Source organism: Neophocaena asiaeorientalis, unplaced genomic scaffold (genome assembly GCF_003031525.2).
Source record: "Neophocaena asiaeorientalis asiaeorientalis breed wild unplaced genomic scaffold, Neophocaena_asiaeorientalis_V1.1 scaffold134, whole genome shotgun sequence".
In the NCBI taxonomy this organism is placed as follows: domain Eukaryota; kingdom Metazoa; phylum Chordata; class Mammalia; order Artiodactyla; family Phocoenidae; genus Neophocaena; species Neophocaena asiaeorientalis.
In genome coordinates, this window is record NW_020185339.1 from 17299720 (window position 1) to 17321062 (window position 21343).

Sequence of the window (21343 nt, forward strand, 5' to 3'; positions counted from 1 at the left end):
ATCCGGAGGTGCAGAGAAACAGGCATTCTGCTTGTATATATAGTAAGTTCAATCTTCAAGGATGGCAATTTGGCAATACATATATATAAGTTTTAAAAATGCACATACTTTCTGACCCTGCAACTCCACCTGGATGAACATACCCTAAGAAAATTCTTAGGGTTGCGTACAAAGTTATAAGTATTAGGATGTTCTCTCCAGTACTATCTACAATCAAAAAATACCTGTTTGAGATACACACTACCATACATAAAACAGATAAACAACAAGGATTTACTGTACAGCACAGGGAACTATATTCAATATCTCTTAATAATCTATAATGGAAAAGAATCCAAAAAATTATACATACATACATGTATAACCAAATTACTTTACTATATACCTGAAACTAACACAATATTGAAAATCAACTACACTTCAATTTAAAAAAAAAAAACACCTCGTGGACGAGACACTGGTTATATGAATTCTGGCATAAACACATGATGAAATAACAGTTACTGAAAATGATACTGTAAAAGAGCATTTAGTGGAAAGAAAGCTTAGTTTTCTCAATATACCTTTTTGTAGATAGTGGTGTGTATATACACGAACACACATAAAAAAACATAGTGGAGAGACCCATACCAGAATACCAATGATCCCTCGTGCTCTTTCTGTTTTCTAGATTTTCTTAACACATGTCATTTTTCTAATTAGGAAACTAATATATTTAAAATGCTGCCTCAAATGACAGCTGTAGGTAGCAAAAAGAAGTGGCTCAGCAGCTCTATTTACAATAGCCAGGACATGGAAGCAACCTAAGTGTCCATCGACAGATGAATGGATAAAGAAGATGTGGCACATAGATACAATGGAATATTACTCGGCCATAAAAAGAAACGAAATTGAGCTATTTGTAGTGAGGTGGATGGACCTAGAGACTGTCATACAGAGAGAAGCAAGTCAGAAAGAGAAAAACAAATACCGTATGCTAACACATATATATGGAATCTAAAAAAAAAAAAAAAATGGTCTGAAGAACCTAGGGGCAGGACAGGAATAACGACGCAGATGTAGAGAATGGACCTGAGGACATGGGGAGGGGGAAGGGTATGCTGGGACGAAGTGAGAGAGTGGCATGGACATATATATACTACCAAATGTAAAACAGATAGCTAGTGGGAAGCAGCCGCATAGCACAGGGAGATCAGCTCGGTGCTCTGTGACCACCTAGAGGGGTGGGATAGGGAGGGTGGGAGGGAGGGAGACGCAAGAGGGAAGAGATATGGGGATATATGTATATGTATAGCTGATTTACTTTGTTATACGGCAGAAACTAACACACCATTGTAAAGCAATTATACTCCAATAAAGATGTTAAAAAAAGTGGCTCAGAAAGAGTAAAGGGAGATTTTATGAGGGGAGATGGCAGGCTGTACACTTGACCACGGCTCTCCGTTATCTAGAATCCATAAGACCAGGAAGCTAAATGGCATTCTTATTCTATTTTATTAAAACAAAGAAAAATGACAGATCCACAGGTTATTTTTATACACACACATACTTCCACACACACATACACACATTCCTGAATAAACTCTTTTACTCATATTCGGGAACTCGCCATTTTGCCAAGATCTTGGCAGGTCATGGGCCACCCAGCAACCCAGTGATTAGACTGGCGGAGATGGAGTTTATTGGGCTGTTCTCTTGGTTCGCGTGACCAAGGTGGGGTAAAGCTGACACAGGGTAAGAGAAGGGGGTGGGGAAAGTCACAACAGCGTTCTCTGCAGGCGCTCAGATAAACAACGTCACAACAGCTACAATAATGAGAATCTTTATGCATATATCTTTGTAATCAGTACAGTCCGTCAGAACAAGAGAGACTGAAAAAGGGAATACAATATTCCAAACAGTTACAGCCCCATAGGTTGACATTACAAACTAGGTTTAAAGTATCTGGAGGCTTTTGTAAGAGAACCGAGGTGCAGAGACATGAGGAGTCGGCTCCGGCCTAAGTGCTGACGGGGTACAGACATATCTAAAAATGAAGAAACCGCTACTTGGTAAGTACTTGGTGCTGGCATACAGTGTCCAATACAAAGAAGATAGAAGTCCATACTGGTCTCTTCGTACATGCTGTGTGCTACAGGCTACTGCAGATCCTTTATTCTCTAAAGTAGGCAAAGCTCACAAGTTGACCGATACACATGGTGATTACATGGTACAACGCATGCACTTTAACAGGACAGAGTGCTTTAACAGGAATCTGTCAGGTTTGGAAATCCTGATGAGGTCATTTTTACCTCAAAGGACTATTTTCCTTTCAGTAGTTTATTCATTCATTCAACAAATACTTATCCCAAGCCGTGTGCCATCACATCCATTCTTTTCTCAGGAAGACCAACCCCAGGAAACAGATACAGCATGTGCTACTAACCCTAAGACAGGTGGCAGACAGCGATGGCACACGCCTAAGAACAGCAGTAAGTGCCCTCCACCTCCTTACCCACCGCCCCAAACCCAGACCCTCCGGGAGCTGGGAGCTGACTCAAGAGAGAAAAGAAAATTTCTCTATTCAAGTCAGACATCCCTCAAGGGGAAATGACTATTCTGACTCACTTGGGAAGGGGGAGGAGGAGAGAATACAAGGTGGAATGTAAAGTTCAGCAGATGGAAGAAAATCGTATCACTGCCCTAACTTTGGAAAATGCAGTGGGTCTCGTCCCGGGGGTGGTATGCAAAGTAATCCCGACTCTCCACCTACACCCTTCCCAAGACACAGGCTGTGGGAGTGGCTGCTTTTTAAGAAGCTGCATGCTGACTTCAGATGGCACAGAATTCTCCTGCAAGACCAAAACTGCAATAACTTATTAGTCATAGTTTCCATCTTCAGTCCTTTGGAGGGTAAAAATACCACAAAAGGGATAACTTTTCTCATTGTATATATCATTCTTGTGTTTTCTGTGCAAAAAAGCCCACACAACCACATTCTGTTTTATTATAAAAATTAGTGCCTCTCATAGTAAAAACTCTTTCTAAAACTATAGCTTTGGTTTCAGAATTAGCAATCCAATTAGCTCAAATGAATACTGACTGCCTCATCAAAATGCCGGCAAGCCTAGCCGAGGTCTTCCAGGGAACGAGGATAAAAATGCCAAGTCTATCTTCTAATGTTGGTGGGAGAAGGGGATTGAGGAGTGAGCCTTTTGTCCAGCCAAAATGACAGCTGCATGAAGCATTTTTTAAATGAACTACATTTTCGGATAAGAAGGTCAAAGCTGGTTTTATGAAACGCCATCACAGGACTCTGTACCATCTGGAGAAAGGTCCTTTGAGTCAGGAGGGAGTGCAGTGAATAGCTTCCCAGTCTTGGTTTCTAGAACCTATGTAGCCAATGCACCTGGGTACAAGGAGCATAAAACCCATCTATTGAACTGGAGGCAATGTGGCTGAGTCACATTGAGTATCGGGAGTATTTACCTTGAGTATCTGAAGTACTACTTCACCTCTGTGTGGCTCAGAGTTCCCATCTGCATGGTGGAGATAACAGGTGCTGTCTCTGGGGAGGAACGGGCGAGCCAGAGCTAGAAAGCCCTGGGGCCTTCTCCAGGGAAAGGCAGTGTTCAAGTAAGAAAGTACTCAACAAAGTACTCCCACCCATTAAAAAAGCACAAAATTCAAGTAACAGAGTTGCAGGTGCCATGTTCCGGCTTTTGAGCAGAGGCTTCTCGCATCTGCAGTGGAGAACTGATAGGTAAATGAGCTGCATGGTGGAGGCCAGACAAGCTCTGTATAGAGCCCATTGATCATCCCACCAATGAGGACCAAAACTCTGCTTAAGAAGCGAACACGAAGCTCGAGGAAAGCTCAGTGGAGTGCTTAAGGCATAACCCATTTGTGTCCTCTTCATAAGACCTTCCAGCTGATGATCAAGCTACATTTCAACAGATAAGGTTTTCTTCCTTTTGCGGGTAGAAATAGAAAGCGAAAGAAAGGCTATCTAGATTTTTCTCCTGCATTTTAGCACAAGAATAAAAACCAGTTTTGAGACTGGCTGAAAGAAACTACTGAAGGAAAACTCACACATACAAACATTCCCCCCAGTGGGGCATGAAGAGGGAAATTGGGAAGTTCTTTGCAACTAAGAAACTTACTTTCTTTTAACAGTTTCTGTTCTAGCAAGCTAGTGTGTGCATGCTTGAGTATTAATAACACCCAGAGAACTGGAAGGTTGGGTGGGGGGGTTGTCACAGGCACCCTGAAGGCCCTCAGAACAGGAGGAAGGAAGAGGGGCTAACAGCCTAGATACAAAGTCTTTTCTAAACAGCTCACAATGAAAAGTTGGGGAAACTTCACACTTTAAAACCACAATATTTATTTTGCCACAAGAACCCACTGTATCAATGATCGGAAGACATCCCTATTCTAGCACCCATTATAAAATTTCCAGTTCCCATTTTTCTGAACCGTTGCTCATCTCTGAACCTATCTCTTCATTTTCAATGGACAACTGAAGCTCTCCTGGAGCCATCCAGCTGGAACCCTTCTGCCACCGTGAAGAGGTGAATGTGGGTACACAGTTGCTGAAAGATGTCACCGTTTCTTAGTACTACTGTTTCCACCGCTGGACTTGCTGAAGCTCCTGCTCATGTAAGGAAAGTGCACGGTTGGGGTTCTTTCTGTAGGACCATATAAGCCCAAATTCCTGGCAGTGGCTGACTTCCGCAGTGGCTTGACGCTGGGAAAGGGGCTAAAGATGGGAGTTTTCGGGTGGCTGCCTTGGGGAGACTTGCCAGGGGCCTTGTTTCCTCCGGGTGCGTCTGGCGGCTCCGGGAGGTGCTGCTGGCAGGGCAGGTGCACCTTGGGATCAGTTTCAGCAGCAGCATCCCTTGCATTCAGTTCCAAGGCTTCTAACTTCACCTGGACCACAGACACATCGGCATCAGCATCCCCAAACAGCGGCTCTGGAGACTGCCCTTCAATGGTCCTCCCAGTGCCGCCGTCGGAGCTACCACCTTCCCTTTGAGCTGCCCCCGCACAATCAGAGGAGAACGCCTGCACTGCCCCCAGACTGTGAGTCTTGCAGCCCTCATTCTGCTCGTCTATCAGCCCGACGGTGTCCCCACAGCCCAGCTGACTCTTGGTCCTCGCCGTGTTCTTTCTGTGGACCCGGATGTGAGTTCGCCATGGAGAATTGAGCTTGGTCCTAAGGTCTTCATAGGGCACAGGAGATATTTTGCCTCCTGTGTGACCAGGGATGTGGATGACAGCATTCTTGGCAGCTCTGTTTGACATTTTCATCTTCTTTCCTAAAAGAAGGTGGTTTATAACTGGAGAGTTGTTTACCTGAGATGGGAGAATGCTGGTCACTGGCCCTTTGTCTGAAAGAAATGTTGAAAGGTCGTGTGAAAGGTACCACAGAGAAAGACATCCATCACAGAACAGGAGTCACACACAGGTTGTGCCCGGACCCTGCCCACATATTTCCCAGGTCTTGGCAGAGTCATGTAACTGAAGTCAGCAGAAACTGAATTCGATCCTAGAGCCTGGGGTACGGATTCCCTCCTCTTCAAAGAGGAGGAGACAAGCGGCTGAGGATACAAAAAGGAACAGACTCTGACCCGTTGTTACTAATTAGAGCCCAGCCTCCCTAATGTTTTTTACAGACAGCCTTGTGTCTGAGAAGCAACCTCGGAGGTCTTGTGTCTAGGAAATCTTTGAAGATTTTTTTTTTTTAAATAATAGGTCAAACACTATGACCATATAGATTACCAGCTGTCAGCTCCTGAGAGGTAGAAAAACAACACACTGCGTATTATTGAGAGACAGCAGAATGAGAGAAGCGATGAGAAGGTGGTAAAAATGCAGTGACATCACAGCTATCCAGTGCCTGGCTCTAGTTCCACCCCTGTGTCCTCAATTGACTTTGAAAGCAAATTGAAAACAGGAAAGCACCAAAAGCTGTGTTCTCCTGCAAGGCACTGTTAACAGTATTACTGTCCTCATCCTGTGGCTGACCGAGCCCCTATTTCCAATGAAGCTTCAACGTGCATGGCCCCAGGGACAACAGCTGCAGGCAGAAGTATCAAGAGCAGACCCCGCCGTCTTTGTGTGAACAGCCTTCCTCCTGATATCTAGGTCACGTGGCTGAACTCCCGTCTGTGCTTCTCGACTGCTCCTCTCTACCTAACTCTGGTCACAGTCCAATCTTCACTGAAATTTTGACACCTGTTTCCTCTTCACTCTATGTCCTCTTACCTACCTCGGTTACTTTACTGCCTCGGTGACTGACCCATCCTCCACCTGCCCAGTTCCATCCTAAACCTCATCACTCGGATCTGCCTCATGTGAAAAATATTTAACTCTCATATTCCTCTCTTTGACTCTTCCAGCTCTCAGACTCTCGATGTAACTATACTTGGTACTAAACCATAAAGATTTCCGTTCCTTGATCCCTCAATCTTCTCATAACCTCTCACCGTCTCCTCAGCTCAATTACACCCCTACCCTGCTAGATGCACGGTGGATCCCTTGGACCACACCTCACCAATAACCACACATCCAGGCATCCCTATGGCTTTATCACACAGGCCTGGCAAAACTCCACTCTAGATCCACAATTCACATTCTCCTTTCCAAAACAGGAGCTGCTAAGAGCTGCTGGGGGGTGGGGGTGGGGATGCGGATGGGGGGAAATCACACAGCCATGTGGATTGATATCCCTTAAATTCATAACTTCCTATTTTTGTTAGGTCCGCAATGCTGAACAAACTTTGTTTCCCTCTCCCATTGCTTCCGACGGCCGATCCAAATCTTCACTACTTTCTTTAAGCTCCCACCCAACCTTCAACTTACTCCCAAGCAAACAACTTTTCCTCCAATTTCTTCATACAAACAGAAGCTATCAGGACTGAAAAGCCTTAACTTCCTGTCCTCCCTACCCTAGGAAGCTGGTACCTCAACCACCATCCTTACCACCTTCCTTTAAATCTCAGAAGCTGAGGACTTTTGCCTCTAGCACAAGTTCAATCTCTCCGCCTGTGCTGCTGATCCTATCCTACACCATCTCCTCTAAAACCCCCGCTACTCAAAGTGCAATCCCCACCCAGCAGCAGTGGCATCACCTGGAGGCTTATTGGAAATGCATCATCTCAGTCCCACCCACAGCTACTGAAGCAGATTCCTCATTTTGACACATCCCCAAACTAAAGTTTGAGAAACAATGCTCTCAAACTCTGCCCTTGAGCAGCAATCTCTCCCTAAAAATAACCACATAAACCCTGATCTAGAGTAGGGATCAGCAAACTTTTCCTGTAAAGGACCAGACTATAAATATTTTAGTCACTGTAGTGCAAAAGCAGCCATAGACAATATGTAGACAAATGGGCATGCCTGTGTTTCAACAAAACTTTATTTATAAAAACAGGCAGTGAGCAGAATTTGACCTACAGACCATAGTTTGCTGACCCCTGACTAGAGTACAGACACTGAGCTGATTTAGTACCCAATGGCAATTGTTCACCATTCCACCTAAAGCTTCTGAAAGTGGTTGGAAAAGAACTACATAAAGAATCGGAACATGGGGGTTCTAGCCCTGGCCTGACCACTCACTATAGTTATATAATCCTAGACAGTTGCTAAGCCTTCCTGAATGACCATTTCCTCATTTTTTAAAAGGATATAAGAATATCTGTCCTTGCCTTTCTCAGAGATTTAAGGACAAATGAGGATACGTATGTGCCAATGTTTTGAAAATTAAAGTGTTAGAGTTGTTAGTTCCTTTTGTGATTGCTTTTTTAATGATTCAGGATAAAGTGAGAATCTTTAAGAAGTTGCCTACTCCTCCCCAAGTGAAAGGTAAATTCAGTTTTTATGCAAGATCAGTCACATGCTCACAAGCCTCTTAAAAACATGTCAAATTTATATCTTGGTTAATCCTGGATCGGCATCATTTTCATTAGGATTTCACTTAAAATAAGACAAACCAATTCCCAAATCAGCATATATTAAACAATAAATCAGACTGTTCATTGGGATTTTGGGAATTTAAAGGAAAAAAGAAGCTTGACAATCCTTGGAAAAGAGCATTTCCAACTGCAGTACAATTGTGTTCTTCTCAGCAGACTCCCCAAGACACTGCTAACCCACAGTTAGCAGGCACAGTAATGGCTTTTTCCTTTTCCTCTGATCACAACATCTGTTACATTACTACCTAAATGACTGGTAGCAATATTATTTACCAGTATACAGATGACTAAATTCTACTTCCAAATGCCTGAAATTTAAGAGGCAATAGCTCCAAAATGTCTCAGATCCAAGGACTGCGTGGCTTTGCAACATTCTAATCATTTGGAAAGCCTTCTCCACAAGCATACAGAGTAAAGAAGTATTGAATACCATCAATTGCCTGGTCCTTGGGACCTTTCTCTTATTTAGAGCCTGATAAGATAAAATAAAAAGTGAGAAGATAAAGATGTTATTGTCTCCTGCCAGCTGTGTTGGTGGATGCCGAGCCAGAGTGAGCAGTAATTCCCAGGACATCCTGGGAAGACTCGGTCTTCCTTTCACAAGGTGACATGGAGCTAAAATTGACTCAAACGAAGAAGTACGTTACCTGCCCTGATATACACCTGATGAACCTGCTGCTGCTGCTTCTTTTTAATCCGAGAATACTGCTGCTTCAGTGCGTTGATATCTGTGGTCATGCGTTCCATCATCATACTGTTAAAAGCTGCATGGTATTCACTTCGGCAGGAATTGATCGCGCCTGGACTCAGCTCCGCAATGTTATTGGATCTCAGATTCTGGTCCCCGTTTGGTTCTATATTCCAAGGAACAGAGACAAGGAGACACTATCACAGGAGGAGAACGGGACTAACTGGGAATTATCTTAACCTCCAGGCAATTCTGAACCATAAAAAACACGTACACTAGAATTTGTCGAGTACTTGTTTTTATTTGGTCCTGAAAATATTTCTGCATTTTCTTATTAGGCTCACTGTGAGTCTGAAACGAGCTGTGTGGGTTCATTGTTTGATCTTATTACCCCTTTGTTCATTATATGGACATAAGATCCGCTGTTTCCAGATAAAAGTCACTGCCGTTTTCTAAAATTCCCTTAGAAAAATATAACTCTAGCTGTCTAAAGTCAGGGTACAGATTTCCATATAACTACATGAGGATTTACAAGGTTCCATATAACTAACTGCATGAGGACTCACAACTATAAATTTGTAAACTTTACACTGTGGGGTTTAGTCAGTCATTAAAAGTGAGTTTTTCTTAAGGTAAAAACAGCAAGACATTCTGTAAGATTATCAAGACTTTAGATCACGGTATCACTAGAAACGAAATGTTTTTATTCATTCAACAAGCATTTCCTGACTGTCTACTATGTGTGTTATGTCTGATGTGGTTTCTGCTCCTGTTAACACCAACAACTAGTAGATTTATCCCTTAAATAAATTTGAGATTACCTCCAAGAAACAGAAAGAAGTACTGTGAGAAAATACTCTCACATGCCACACAGGTAAACAGGGGATAAAATTAGACTTTTCTAACACGATATGTAAAACTTGCCTGGGGACAAGCTTAAAAAAAAAGATTAGTAGGGGATTTCAAGTATCCTAACATCTGCTGAAAGTGTTATTCAGATAAAGACTGAACATCCGGTAAACTTTCTTGTTTATTGAAAATACTTCTCTAAGGAGAAGAAAATTAAAAGAGGACCTCTAATCTAACTAAAGTAAAACCAACAAGAAAGACTGAGGATGAAATTTAGGAGAAAATGACCATGTCATCCCAGAGCCTATAATTGCACAGAAAGAATAACAGGGGGGAAAATATGGAACATAGACCCAGATGACAGAAAGCAGATTCAAAAACATTAGAGTTAAAATACTAATTGATCCCGTAGCTAGAAACCAAAAGCTAAAATTCAGGCAACTAAAGAGGAGATAGAAACCATTACAAAACCAATAGAATTCTTGTTGAGTTCAGATTTTTTTTAAGTCATTGAAAAAGATGACAGGGGAGTGCATACCAAGAACACACACACAAAATGACATGAACCGAACATTAAGCAGGTTAAAACTCAAAACAAGCTAAGGCTTGCAGAACATACTCAAAACTCCCACGACCAAAACAACAGCAACAAAACAAACAGACAAACAAAAAGGAAGCCTTCTAAGCAAGAGGAACAAAAACAAGAAAATAGCCCCATGACTTTGAGAAGGCAGTATAAAGCTAGCAGATGGCAAAGAGAATGCAGAGGTGCCTGACATCTTTTGTTTCTGTCCTCTTTCAGCAAGGAGAATGGTCTTCAAACTAGAATAAATGTCATAAAGGAAGAGCTGCCACCAAAGATATGAAAGATCACAGTGGGGGAACCGTGAACTGCTTCAAAAGAGTTCATTACACGAATAATGTCCAATCTATTTTCTGCAAGAAAAAAACAAACATAGCATGACATTCAATTCACAGCACCACTTTTTAAGGGGGATACTATCAAACTGCAGGACATTTAGAGGTGAATTTATAGAACTTTAAAAGTTCTGGAAGACATATCTTTGAGAAATTCTGAATTTGGACCATGAAGAAACTTTTGGGGGATGTGATGACTGTCCTCAAGATTCAAAGGAGACATCCAGCAGAAGAGGGAGCAGACTTGTTCTGTTTTGTTCTGAAGAGAAGAACTATTAATAGAACTAGTAAGTGGAGTTTATCTCTTCAAAACTAGAAACCCTGGGCTAAGCAGAGGAATTAGCAGAATGTCTTATGAGATAATGAGTTTCTGATCACTGAAATTCAAGTAGAGGTACCATAATATTTTGGCTTTAGAGAGTACTTCTATAGTGGAAAAGAAGCCAGTCTATAATGAATTCAATTTAACTCAAACAGAATGTAGTAAGCATCTATTATATGCCAGGCTCGGTGCTAAGGAACCGAGCACACAAACTTAAACTAGACGAGTGGGAGGCGAAACGAATCATAAAGAAAAAGAAATATGTATTATGCATGTAACACATAACAGAGAGATCCTCCTAAATGATAAGAGAAGTTACTTTTAATAAAGACCTTTAATAGTGGTAATCAGTTCGGGAAACAACAGGAATTTACAGGACACAATACTACTACCTTTGCTATAGTGAACCAACACATTGTGAGTATCTAATAGATGCCACCTCTTTACCTGTAACTTGCTTTTGGTACTTCTGCAGTTCAGGTGCCAGGAGCCCACTAAAAGGTCCGAGACACCCCACTGCATTAGCAATAGCATCTTCATCATCTGGGTCATTCTCCTCATCGCTGTCTCTGGCCTTACCACGCCGTCTTGGAAAACATAAAAGAAAAAGGAACATTTGTTCAAAAAGTGGTATTATTTTTAAATAAGCAATATAGCCACATGACTTAAATGACATATATATAAAGTATATACATTATTATAATCTCTATAACATATTTATATAATTATATATTATATTTATATAATTTATACATATATAGAAAGTCCATCTCCCATCCCTGTCCAACTTCTACCCTGTTCTTGCCCCATTTAATCCCCACAGGTGAGCACTGTTACTAGTTTCTGATGTGTTCTTCAGCTTCCTTATCAGTTAAATAAGCAAATATGACTATAGTCTTATTTTTCTCCTCTTTTTCATAAGTGTTAGCATGCTATATATAAGTACACTCTTCTGCACCTTGCTTTTGTTCACCTAAAAAAAAAATCCATCCATATTCACACAGAGCTTCCTCCTCATCCTTTTCTTAATGTCTCACTGTACTGTATGTATACATTATTGTTTGTATGTATGTAGCCCATGTTATGGAACCAGGCTGCTAAATGATGCACACTCAAGTGGTTTCCCATATTAAACTATTATAAACAACACTGCAATAAATTACCTTATACCTACTGTGTTTTGCATGTGTACAGATACATTTGTTGGATAATTCAGAAAGGTAGAATTGCTGGGTCAAAGGATATATGCAATAGTCATCTGGGAAAATACGGTCAGATTGCCTGCCCCAAATCCCATGGTAATTAACCTCTCATGAGCAAAGTGTAAGAGTGCCCGTTTCCCTATAGCCTCATCAACAGAGAGCACATCAACCTTTTGAATTTTTGTCAACCTGATAGGTGAAAACAACAGAATCTCAATCTTGCTTTAAGCTGCATTTCTCTTAGTCCAAGTGAAGCTGCCTTTTATGTAAACTGCCTATTCCCATACTTTCATCATTTTTCAGATGGTGGTCATTTTCTTATTGACTTCTAAGAACTTTATATATGAGAGGAATCAGTTACAAATATTTTTTCACAAATATTTTTGTGTCTGCTTATGGAGGTTTTCTTTTGCTCTGTTTTGGTTTTAGTCATGCAGAAAATTATTTTTAAAGTACTTACTTTTTTATCCTTTATTGTTTTTTTTGAGTCAGTTATTAAGGCCTTCCCAATTCCAAAGAACTAAAGACATCCTTCCACATTTTCTTCTGCTTATTATTTCAGTTTTTTCCATTTAACTGTCTCATCTCTATGGAGTTTATCCTGATGTATGGTGTAAAGTATGACTCTAACTTTCTTTCTTTCCAGACTGAGTCTCATTGGCCCAGCACCATTTACTAAATAGTATATCTTTTCAGTGTTGATTTACATTTTCATATATTAAATTCCTGTGTGTGTGCGTGTGTGTATTTGTTAATTTCTGGTCTCCACAGTATTTTAAACTAGCCCATCTGTCTACACTTTTTTGATTCTACCCTTTTTTAATTACTGAGATTTTTAATATTTGATATTTTTAAATAAGTTGTGGGGCTGTTAAATATCCCTTCAGTTTATGTTCCAACCTTTTTGGAAAGTACACTTTCAAAAATCTCCCTCTGGAATTTAAATCAAAACCTTTGGGAAAGAGAATATTCAGATTTTAAGCACCAAACTACTTCAAATGTATTTCTGGGGTTTAACAAATATTAATAACAAATTAAGGTATTAAGTCTTCCATCATGAAAACAAGAAGGAAAAAAAAGGACCTTACCCAGAAACTGAGGTGGGCTTAATTGTGGCTGGGAATGGTGTAATGTTGTAGGTGTATTTTTCCCTCAGCTCTGCCAACTGTGGAAAAGGGAATGGAGCCATAGAATACACAGTCTGGAAAACAAGAACAAAAATGCCAAGTCTGAAATGGTGGCCTTAAACAACTCTTATCAATCCTGCAAAGACATTAAAGTTCTATGATTTGGGTGTGAAGAGGTAGATACTGCTCCTTACACAGCAGGTGGAGAGAATATACTTCTATATCGTTTTAGAGAAAGACAAAAGAATACTGACAAAACAACAGTTAGTCCCCAAATCAACCCAGCTGGGACTGGGCACTCCAACCGGTGAACATGGGTGGGCAAATGGGGACAGTCTGATGTTCTCTTGCTCATTTGATAGATGGGCTAATTCAGAAATTCACAGCTCCCTATTACTTCTTTCACAGTGAACCCATCAATCTTCTTCATATGTACCACTCGTTTTTCAAAGCTTTGCTTGATGATTGCTATAGGCATTAAATGTCAGCCTTCCAGATACAATTATGTCCGGGGGACAATCTTGTGATCACCTGCAAGCTTTCTCCAAAGATACCACCTTTTCAAATGTCTGTGAATCAGTTCCAGGTGAAAATTGTTAACTGTTATTTTTAAAGAAAAAAAGAAAGAAAAATAGTGACAGGGTGTAAAGCACAGGCTGTTAAAAATCTATAAATAAAATTGGGAAAAGCACCTGTGCTTCCTCCAGGATTTTAAGATTATGTATCATTCTACCAGCAGGAGGAAAATCATCTTGCTTGCTCTCTTAATTTTATGAAAATTTAACTGCTCCAAACATATTTCTTCAATCTTTCAGGTTCTTATTCACCGGAAAATGTATATTAATCACGTTAACTTTCATTTCTTCCAGGAAGCCATTCAAATGTCCTGATAACACTTTCCTAGGACAATATTTTGAAGTGGTATTTTTCATTTCAACAGTAGTGTTTTCCTGAAGGCTTAGGAGATGTCTAATATCTGCACAGGTAGGAAAAGGAGGGCTCTGAAAGGGGCTTCCTAGCACTGCAGCCTCACCCCACAGCTCAGAGCCACCACCGGGACAGTCCACCATAATTTCGATTCTAAACAGTCTGCACATCTGACTGTCCCCAAACTTCTGTGGTATCCGCTTATACCTTAGTGTAACATCCCAAGATTCCAAACAAGGAAGTGTTGACTAAAATTCCTTCCCTTTGATTCTCCATTGCTTATTATGCAAAGTTACACAGTTTATTGGGACCACAAAAGTCATCTCCAAGTCGTATTATCTCACACATACTTGATTACAGACAGTCCCTGACTTACAATGGTTCAACTTAAATGATTTTTCCAATTTACGAAGGTGCAAAAGTGATACACATTCAGTAGAAACCCTTCTTCGAATTTAGAATTTGGAACTTTTCCTGGGTTTACGATACGCCGTAGGTCCTCTCCCGTGATGCTGGGCAAGGCAGCTCCCCATCAGCCACGTGATCACGAGGGGAAACAACCAATACATTTACAACCATCCTGGACCCGGACAACCGTTCTGTTTTTCACTTGCAGTTCAGTATGCGATAAACTACATGAGTTATTCAACTCTTCATCACAAAACAGGCTTCGTGTCAGATGATTTTGCCCAACTCTAGGCTAATGTAAGTGTTCTGGGCATGTTTAAGGCAGCCCAGGCTGAGCTGTGATGTTTGGTAGGTTAGGTGTATTAAATGCATTTTCAACTTATGAAGGGCTTATCTGGATGTAACCCCACCGTAAGTCCAAGAAGATCTGTGTACCCGAAAGGCTGAGAAGCAGTACAAATTTACTAACAGTGAACTGTTCCCCACTGGGAAGAAGCAGAAGGCGCCCTGTGGTTCCCGCTAGTCTGGAGTGTGAGACTAAGCTGGTTCCCAACCTCTCCAGGCCTCCTTTCTCTCATCTGAAAAAATGAAGGCATGAAACTCGGGATGCCGGTTACCTCTGAGAGGAGAGGGGGTGGCGGGATCAGAGAGGCGGGTGTGAGGGTGTTCACCTGTGCTGGGTCGTAGGTGTGTAAGTTTTATTGTTTTAATGCATTCTGTATGCCTGAAATACTTCATATAAATTCATTAATAACACGGTCAGAGTACACCCTCACATTTTTTGATCCCACGAAGTGTACCAGCAGCTCATCGCCCGAGAACCTGCTTTACTGCCAGTATGGAATTCTTCCCTCCTTGCTCCTGTGACCTGTCTTAACTCCACATACCCTTTTGAGGGAAATGGACAGATGTGAAAACCTCAGCACCCCAACTTTAAGTCCAGAGCATGGCACCTCTGCTTGGGCCTCAGTACAGCAGCATCAGTCTCTGACACATCAAATGTTGGTCCCACTGCTGGGCCAAGAGTCAGCCTGTCCCTCACTCATGAGACTTTTCTTCCTTAACAATTTAGAAACCTGGTTCAGATTTCAAGAAACCCATACCATGCAATGAATAGCAAGGTGACTATAGTTAATGATACTATATTGCGTATTTGAAAGTTGCTAAGAGAGTAGATCTTAAAAGTTCTCATCACAAGAAAAAAGATGTGTAACTGTGTGTGGTAATCAGTGTTGACGGGACTTACTGTGATCATTTCACAATATATACAAATATCGAATCATTATGTTGTATATCTGAAACTAATGTAATGTTATATGCCAATCATATCTCAATAAAAGAGAAACCCACACCATCTGGATTCAAGTTTAAAAGATGAAATTATTAATGCTAGGAATTTCAAAATTCTCTACAAAGTAAGATGCCTCATTGGAGACAATTAGTGGGATGTCTAGCTGAAGATTCACTTGTTTTATTTTTGCCAGTTTTATTAAAAGTTATCAGAAAACTCCTTTGTCCAGCCTCATGAAGGAAGTGTATAAGAAAAGAAAGGGCTAATAAGGACCTACTGTATAGCATGGGAAACTCTACTCAATACTCTGTAATGGCCTATATGGGAAAAGAATCTAAAAAGGAGTGGATATATGTATATGTATAACAGATTCACTTTGCTGTACACCTGAAACTAACACAACATTGTAAATAAACTATACTCCAATAAATATTAAAAGAAAAAAAGAAAGAAAGGGAAGTACATCTTGCCCCTACTCTGTCCCATCCTGCTCCAGGGTAAATAGTGTGGGGTCTTACCAAGCTCCTCCAAGGGCGACTCAACTAAAGACACTGGACCAAAAAGAACACTGGCTCCATTGAGCTGCATTCTCTATTCCTGGTCTTCCTTTCTCTATAATTTACTTTTAGTTAGCCCTTCAAAGCATACGCCGGTGTTCCTGAAACAAATGTGCTAATAGTACTTTGTATATACTCACTCACTTATTTAAAGGTCTCACATGTCGGCAGGCATGTTTATCCCATGAAGGTACACCACACACACCACCACAGTCCTCAGGATACCTGAGAAGCTGTAATTTCCAACTGTGTAAATCAGAGATTTACAACAGATTTCAAGAAAGGAATTTTACTAATCATCTTAGAACCAAAGTATAGTACATGAATAGGGTCTTAGGGTTAGAAAGAAATTTAAACACAATTTAGTTCAACCTCCCTCCCAAGCAGGAGTTCCCTCTAAAGCATCTCCAACAGATGGTCATAAAGGCACTGCTTAAACACTTGCAGTTACGGGCACACACAATTCTGCAAGGCAGATGGTTTCATTTTGACAGCACTAATTAATCAAACAGTAACCTTCTACTGGACAAGCATTCACATCCATGTAATTTCTACTTCATCACTGATACGAAAAAGGGAACAGTCCAAGGGCAGGTCCTGCCTCATGGCACATGAAAGCTCCCCACAGGTAACAGTAAATTATTGACAACCACTTTGGGCTAGGTTTTCCTAAGCACCTAAAACCCATCTAATAAACAGCATCTAACTAACTTTTCTCTATATTACTCTTAAAGAATTCATGAGAGACTTTGTCAAAAGTCTTACTGAAATCCATATACACTATTTCATCAGCATTCTCCCAATATCTTTTTCTAACGTTGTTTTTTTTAAATGGCCATTACTAGTAAAATAAAAGAGTGATGCAATTTGCAGGGGGAAAAACCCAGTAGATTATTTTGCATATGGCCCCTAGAACTGAAAAAAATACGGAAGACCAAACAGGGAGAACGTTTTCATCTCTTCAGCTCGAAAATAAAGATCCGTATGCAGTCCAAATTTTTCATCTGGAGTCATTTCAGGTTTGCTGACAGACTTAAAAGTCTACCATAATTGGATCACAGCCATTGAATTAATTTTTTTTAAGAGTACAGAAAAGAGAGTGCTTGAAATGACATTCAGCATTTCTCTCCTTAATACTCTACGATGTCAAGGAAAACCAAGTCTATTTACTGCCCAAACTACCAACACACATTTAAATAGACATTTATATTTAGGCACTGCTGAAAAGGAGCTGTATTTCTCTTTTTCATTATTGACGTGCTTTAAAAGAAACATGAAAACATAAATTGTACAAAATTAGGCTCAATTCGTCTTCACCAGATGTTTCCCTCGGCAGGAGAAATGCTGCTAAAATGGAATTCTAATCAATCAAGCCACAGCCTACATTTTTCCTTCCAGGATTCTCTTAAAGCAGAGTAAAGAAGGGGTGCTCTTTTCTCTCTTTTTTTTTTTTTTTTTTTTTTTTTTTGGGGAGCGGCATGTGGGATCCTCCCGCACCGGGACACGAACCCGTGTCTCCTGCATCGGCAGGCGGACTCTCAACCACTGCGCCACCAGGGAAGCCCATCTCTTAATACTTAAGACTGGAAATTCCTGAAGGACAAAGATGGAGTACCTCAACATATCTATCATTCCTTCCGGCAATGTTTAAACTTTAGGTGAGGTAAAACGTTCCTCATTCTTCTAAAAGGGATTTCAGCTTTTAGAAAGTCATGTTTTCAATAAGGTGGAAGCCCTGTGTTGGGTGGTGAGGAGAAGCACTTGGCCAGGTGTCGAGCTTGGGCCCCAGTTCTGGGTCTGCCACTAGACAACCTAAGAATATGGCAAGATGCTCACTCTCCATGTCTTAGTTTCTTCTCTGTAAAATGACAGAATTAGGTTAGTGGGCCGTTAAGCTTCTTTCAAACCAGTGTTTGTCTAAGTGTTAGCTCAAAGCCACTTGCATCAGAACCACCCACGGGCCAAATATCTGCCTTTTAATACACTCCTGACATGCTGCTTATACACAGACACGTTTAAAAACCACTGCCTCGAGTTCTAATGTTCTATAATTCTGTGTATGCACTGAGCAACCAGGTGGATTCTTAGCACTACGTTAGATGTTATGGGAATACAGGGTAATACAAGGCCCTTATCATTAAGGAAGTTGCTAGATAAGATTAACATATTTGAAAAAATACCAAACAATATAAAATAATTTGTATTGAATATTAAGTCAGTTGCTGACAATCTTAAGTACTGAAGGAGTAGGGAAGAGGTATCATCAACGAGGGCTGAGATGACAGAGCCTGATGGGAGGGGAGAACAGACTGAGTAGGATCCGGTAGACAGAAAGGATCTGCCCAGATAGGGTGTCAGAGGGAACCACAAGCCCTGTCATGGGGATGAGCAAGGCCCACAGAGGACTGGGTGGGGACAGAGCTATGGCCAGTGCAATAGGTCCTGGCTGTGAAGTAGTGGGGAGCGCCTCTGGATAGGTAAGAAACGGGGCAACCACAGAATACCTCCAATGCAACCAGTGTGAAGACAAATCCACCTTCCTCCCCCGTGAACTTTTCCTCTTCTTCCTAAGCCAGAAACCTGGGGGCTGTCCTTGGTTCTCCCTGTCTTTCTCCCTCACCCCATGTCCACTTCCCACGGCCAAGTCCTGTCAACTTCATCTTCTAAGTACTGCCTCTGTTCCATTCTTGCTTCGACCCTTCACTGCCTCCCCATGGTGACCCCTTCAAGTCCACCCTTCACAGAGCTGCCCCTGTAATCAACATCAGACACAACTGAGACCATTTCCCTCTTCTCCCTAAAACCTCTCAGGCCCACAGCTCTTCTTCTTCTCTTTCCAAAGGTTCCACAGAGGCCCAAGAACTCCAGCAAGCACAACCTCACAATCACTGACCTCCAGGATCAAGTCCACACTCCTAACCATGGGTTGTGGTCTCCCACGAGCCATCCCCGTACACCAAACTCCTGTAGCTTCCTTCCCACACCATAAAGGTTTTCGTTGCCAATGCCTTGTCTCATGCTGTTCCCTCAGCCATGAACTGCCTGTCTGCTCTGCACCACTGCCTCAAACATACACACACACACACACACACACACACACACACACACACACACACACAGCCCGACCTACTCCTATCCATCTTTAAAGGTAAAACCAGGGCTTCCCTGGTGGCGCAGTGGTTGGGGGTCCACCTGCCGATGCAGGGGACGCGGGTTCCTGCCCCAGTCCGCGAAGATCCCACATGGCCACTGAGACTGCGCGTCCAGAGCCTGTGCTCTGCAATGGGAGAGGCCACAACAGTGAGAGGCCCGCGTACCACAAAAAAAAAAAAAAAAGGTAAAACCAGATATTAATTCCCTCAAGAAAGGCTTCTGACAGAGAGAGATATTCTTTTAATATTTGAGGAAGTTAATACAGGGCCTAGAAAACTAGGCTGAAACATTTTATTTACTGCAGTTGATAACAAGGAAGCACAGAAGGTTTTATGAAGAACAATAAAATGACCAAAGCAGTAAGTGTGGACAAATACTCTGGCAGCAAAGTGAGGATTGTATTAGAGCAGGCGGACCCTAGAAGGAGGTCCATCATCTCTGAGTGTGGTTTAATTCAGCAAACATTTACTGAGAAAGAGAAGGCAGAAAACTAGTTGCAGACTCTCAATAGATATTTGCTTAATGAATTAATACATTTTTTGTGCAGCGCCAGTAAAAGGCAAAGTGCTATGTGTTATGAGCAAAGCACAGTCCCCGTCCTCAAGGAACTTACAGTATCACTGAGGAAATAAGATACAGCCTCAAATCAAGGTAGAATGTAATGAAGGCTCACAAAAGAGGTACAAGGAAAATGTGGTGAGTCAAAGAAGGAGACGCTTTTAATCGAGACTATCAGAACGTTTCACAAAGAAGATGGCATCTGAACTGGAAATTTCACCAGGAAGCAGGCCTGAAACACGTGAAGGGAGAAGAGAAAGGCTGAACAGAGAGAGCAAAGGTGTAGAGCAGGCATATTCCCAGGCATTTCTGGGAACATGGAAGACAGTGTGACTTGACTAGACGAGGTCAAGGGTACAAAAGGGAGGAATAGGAACTATGGCTAAAAAGATGGGTTAATGCCGGACAGTCAAGAGCACTGGATGATAAGCTGAGAAATCCATGCTTTGTGTTGTAGGCAGTGAGTAGTCACTGTAGTTTCATGAGTGAGGGAGAAGGGATGAGATCTCACAGTCCCGCCTGGGGCATGTGAACCAGGCAATTCTGTAGGGTGTAAAGGATCTCACACGTGGAAAATGCCAAGCTTGGACCTCACATCCACAACAATGTTCAATAAAAGGCACTTCCCTCTAAGAGAAAGAATGAGCAATGAAGCAACAGCCCAGGACGTGTGAGAGGAGTTGAAATCAGAACACAGAGGTCAGGGGCAGATAGAGCGTTCCACCTCTGAGACACACAGGAAGAAAGACCAGATGACAATGCAAAGAAAACATGAAATACAAAATATGAATGTTCAGGGAAGTTATACCAGGTGGTCAGTATCCTCAGTGAATCGGGCAGCTGTCTGCTAAAAGTGAGGGATTCTGAGAAAGAACTCGAGGTACCAGGATACAAGCAAAGGAATTGGAACCTCTTCACTTGACAAGTCCTAAATCAGGGCCTGAGTCTCTGTTTTCTAACCTGTTGACTAGGCTCCACCACCCAGAAATGACCTCAGGCATGGAAGCCAACATGAAAGTTGACACCAAAAAAAAAAGAAAAAAAGGAGAGAGAAACCACAGAGAAAGAAGAAACTAAGGCCCAAGGACAACCTTGGACAAGACCAACTGTTGGTCAGTGGGCAGGAGGAAGGAAGAACTAGCAAGAGAAGCAGTGGTCAAAAGCGGAAGGAGGGCTTCCCTGGTGGCACAGTGGTTGAGAGTCCACCTGCCAATGCAGGGGACACGGGTTCGTGCCCCGGTCCAGGAAGATCCCACATGCCGCGGAGCGGCTGGGCCCGTGAGCCATGGCTGCTGAGCCTGTGCATCCGGAGCCTGTGCTTGGCAGTGGGAGAGGCCACAACAGTGAGAGGCCCGCGTACCGCAAAAAAAAAAAAAAAAAGCGGGAGG

At 41.9% G+C, this 21343-nt stretch overlaps 1 protein-coding gene across 3 annotated transcripts in view; it reads right to left on the minus strand.

The window, feature by feature from the left end:
* Positions 1–1806: 1806 nt before the first annotated feature.
* TBC1D30 (TBC1 domain family member 30) overlaps positions 1807–21343 on the minus strand; it is an 82770-nt gene continuing 63233 nt past the window's right edge. For 2 of the 3 annotated variants that reach the window (XM_024737134.1, XM_024737133.1), the window contains exons 10-13: positions 13023–13135; positions 11180–11319; positions 8603–8809; positions 1807–5369 (exon numbers count right to left, since the gene is read on the minus strand). In XM_024737134.1, the coding sequence (XP_024592902.1) occupies positions 4582–5369; positions 8603–8809; positions 11180–11319; positions 13023–13135 (1248 nt within the window). In that variant the 3' untranslated portion in view covers positions 1807–4581. The remainder of the gene's footprint in view (positions 5370–8602; positions 8810–11179; positions 11320–13022; positions 13136–21343) is intronic. The other variant, XM_024737135.1, reaches the window with a different exon arrangement.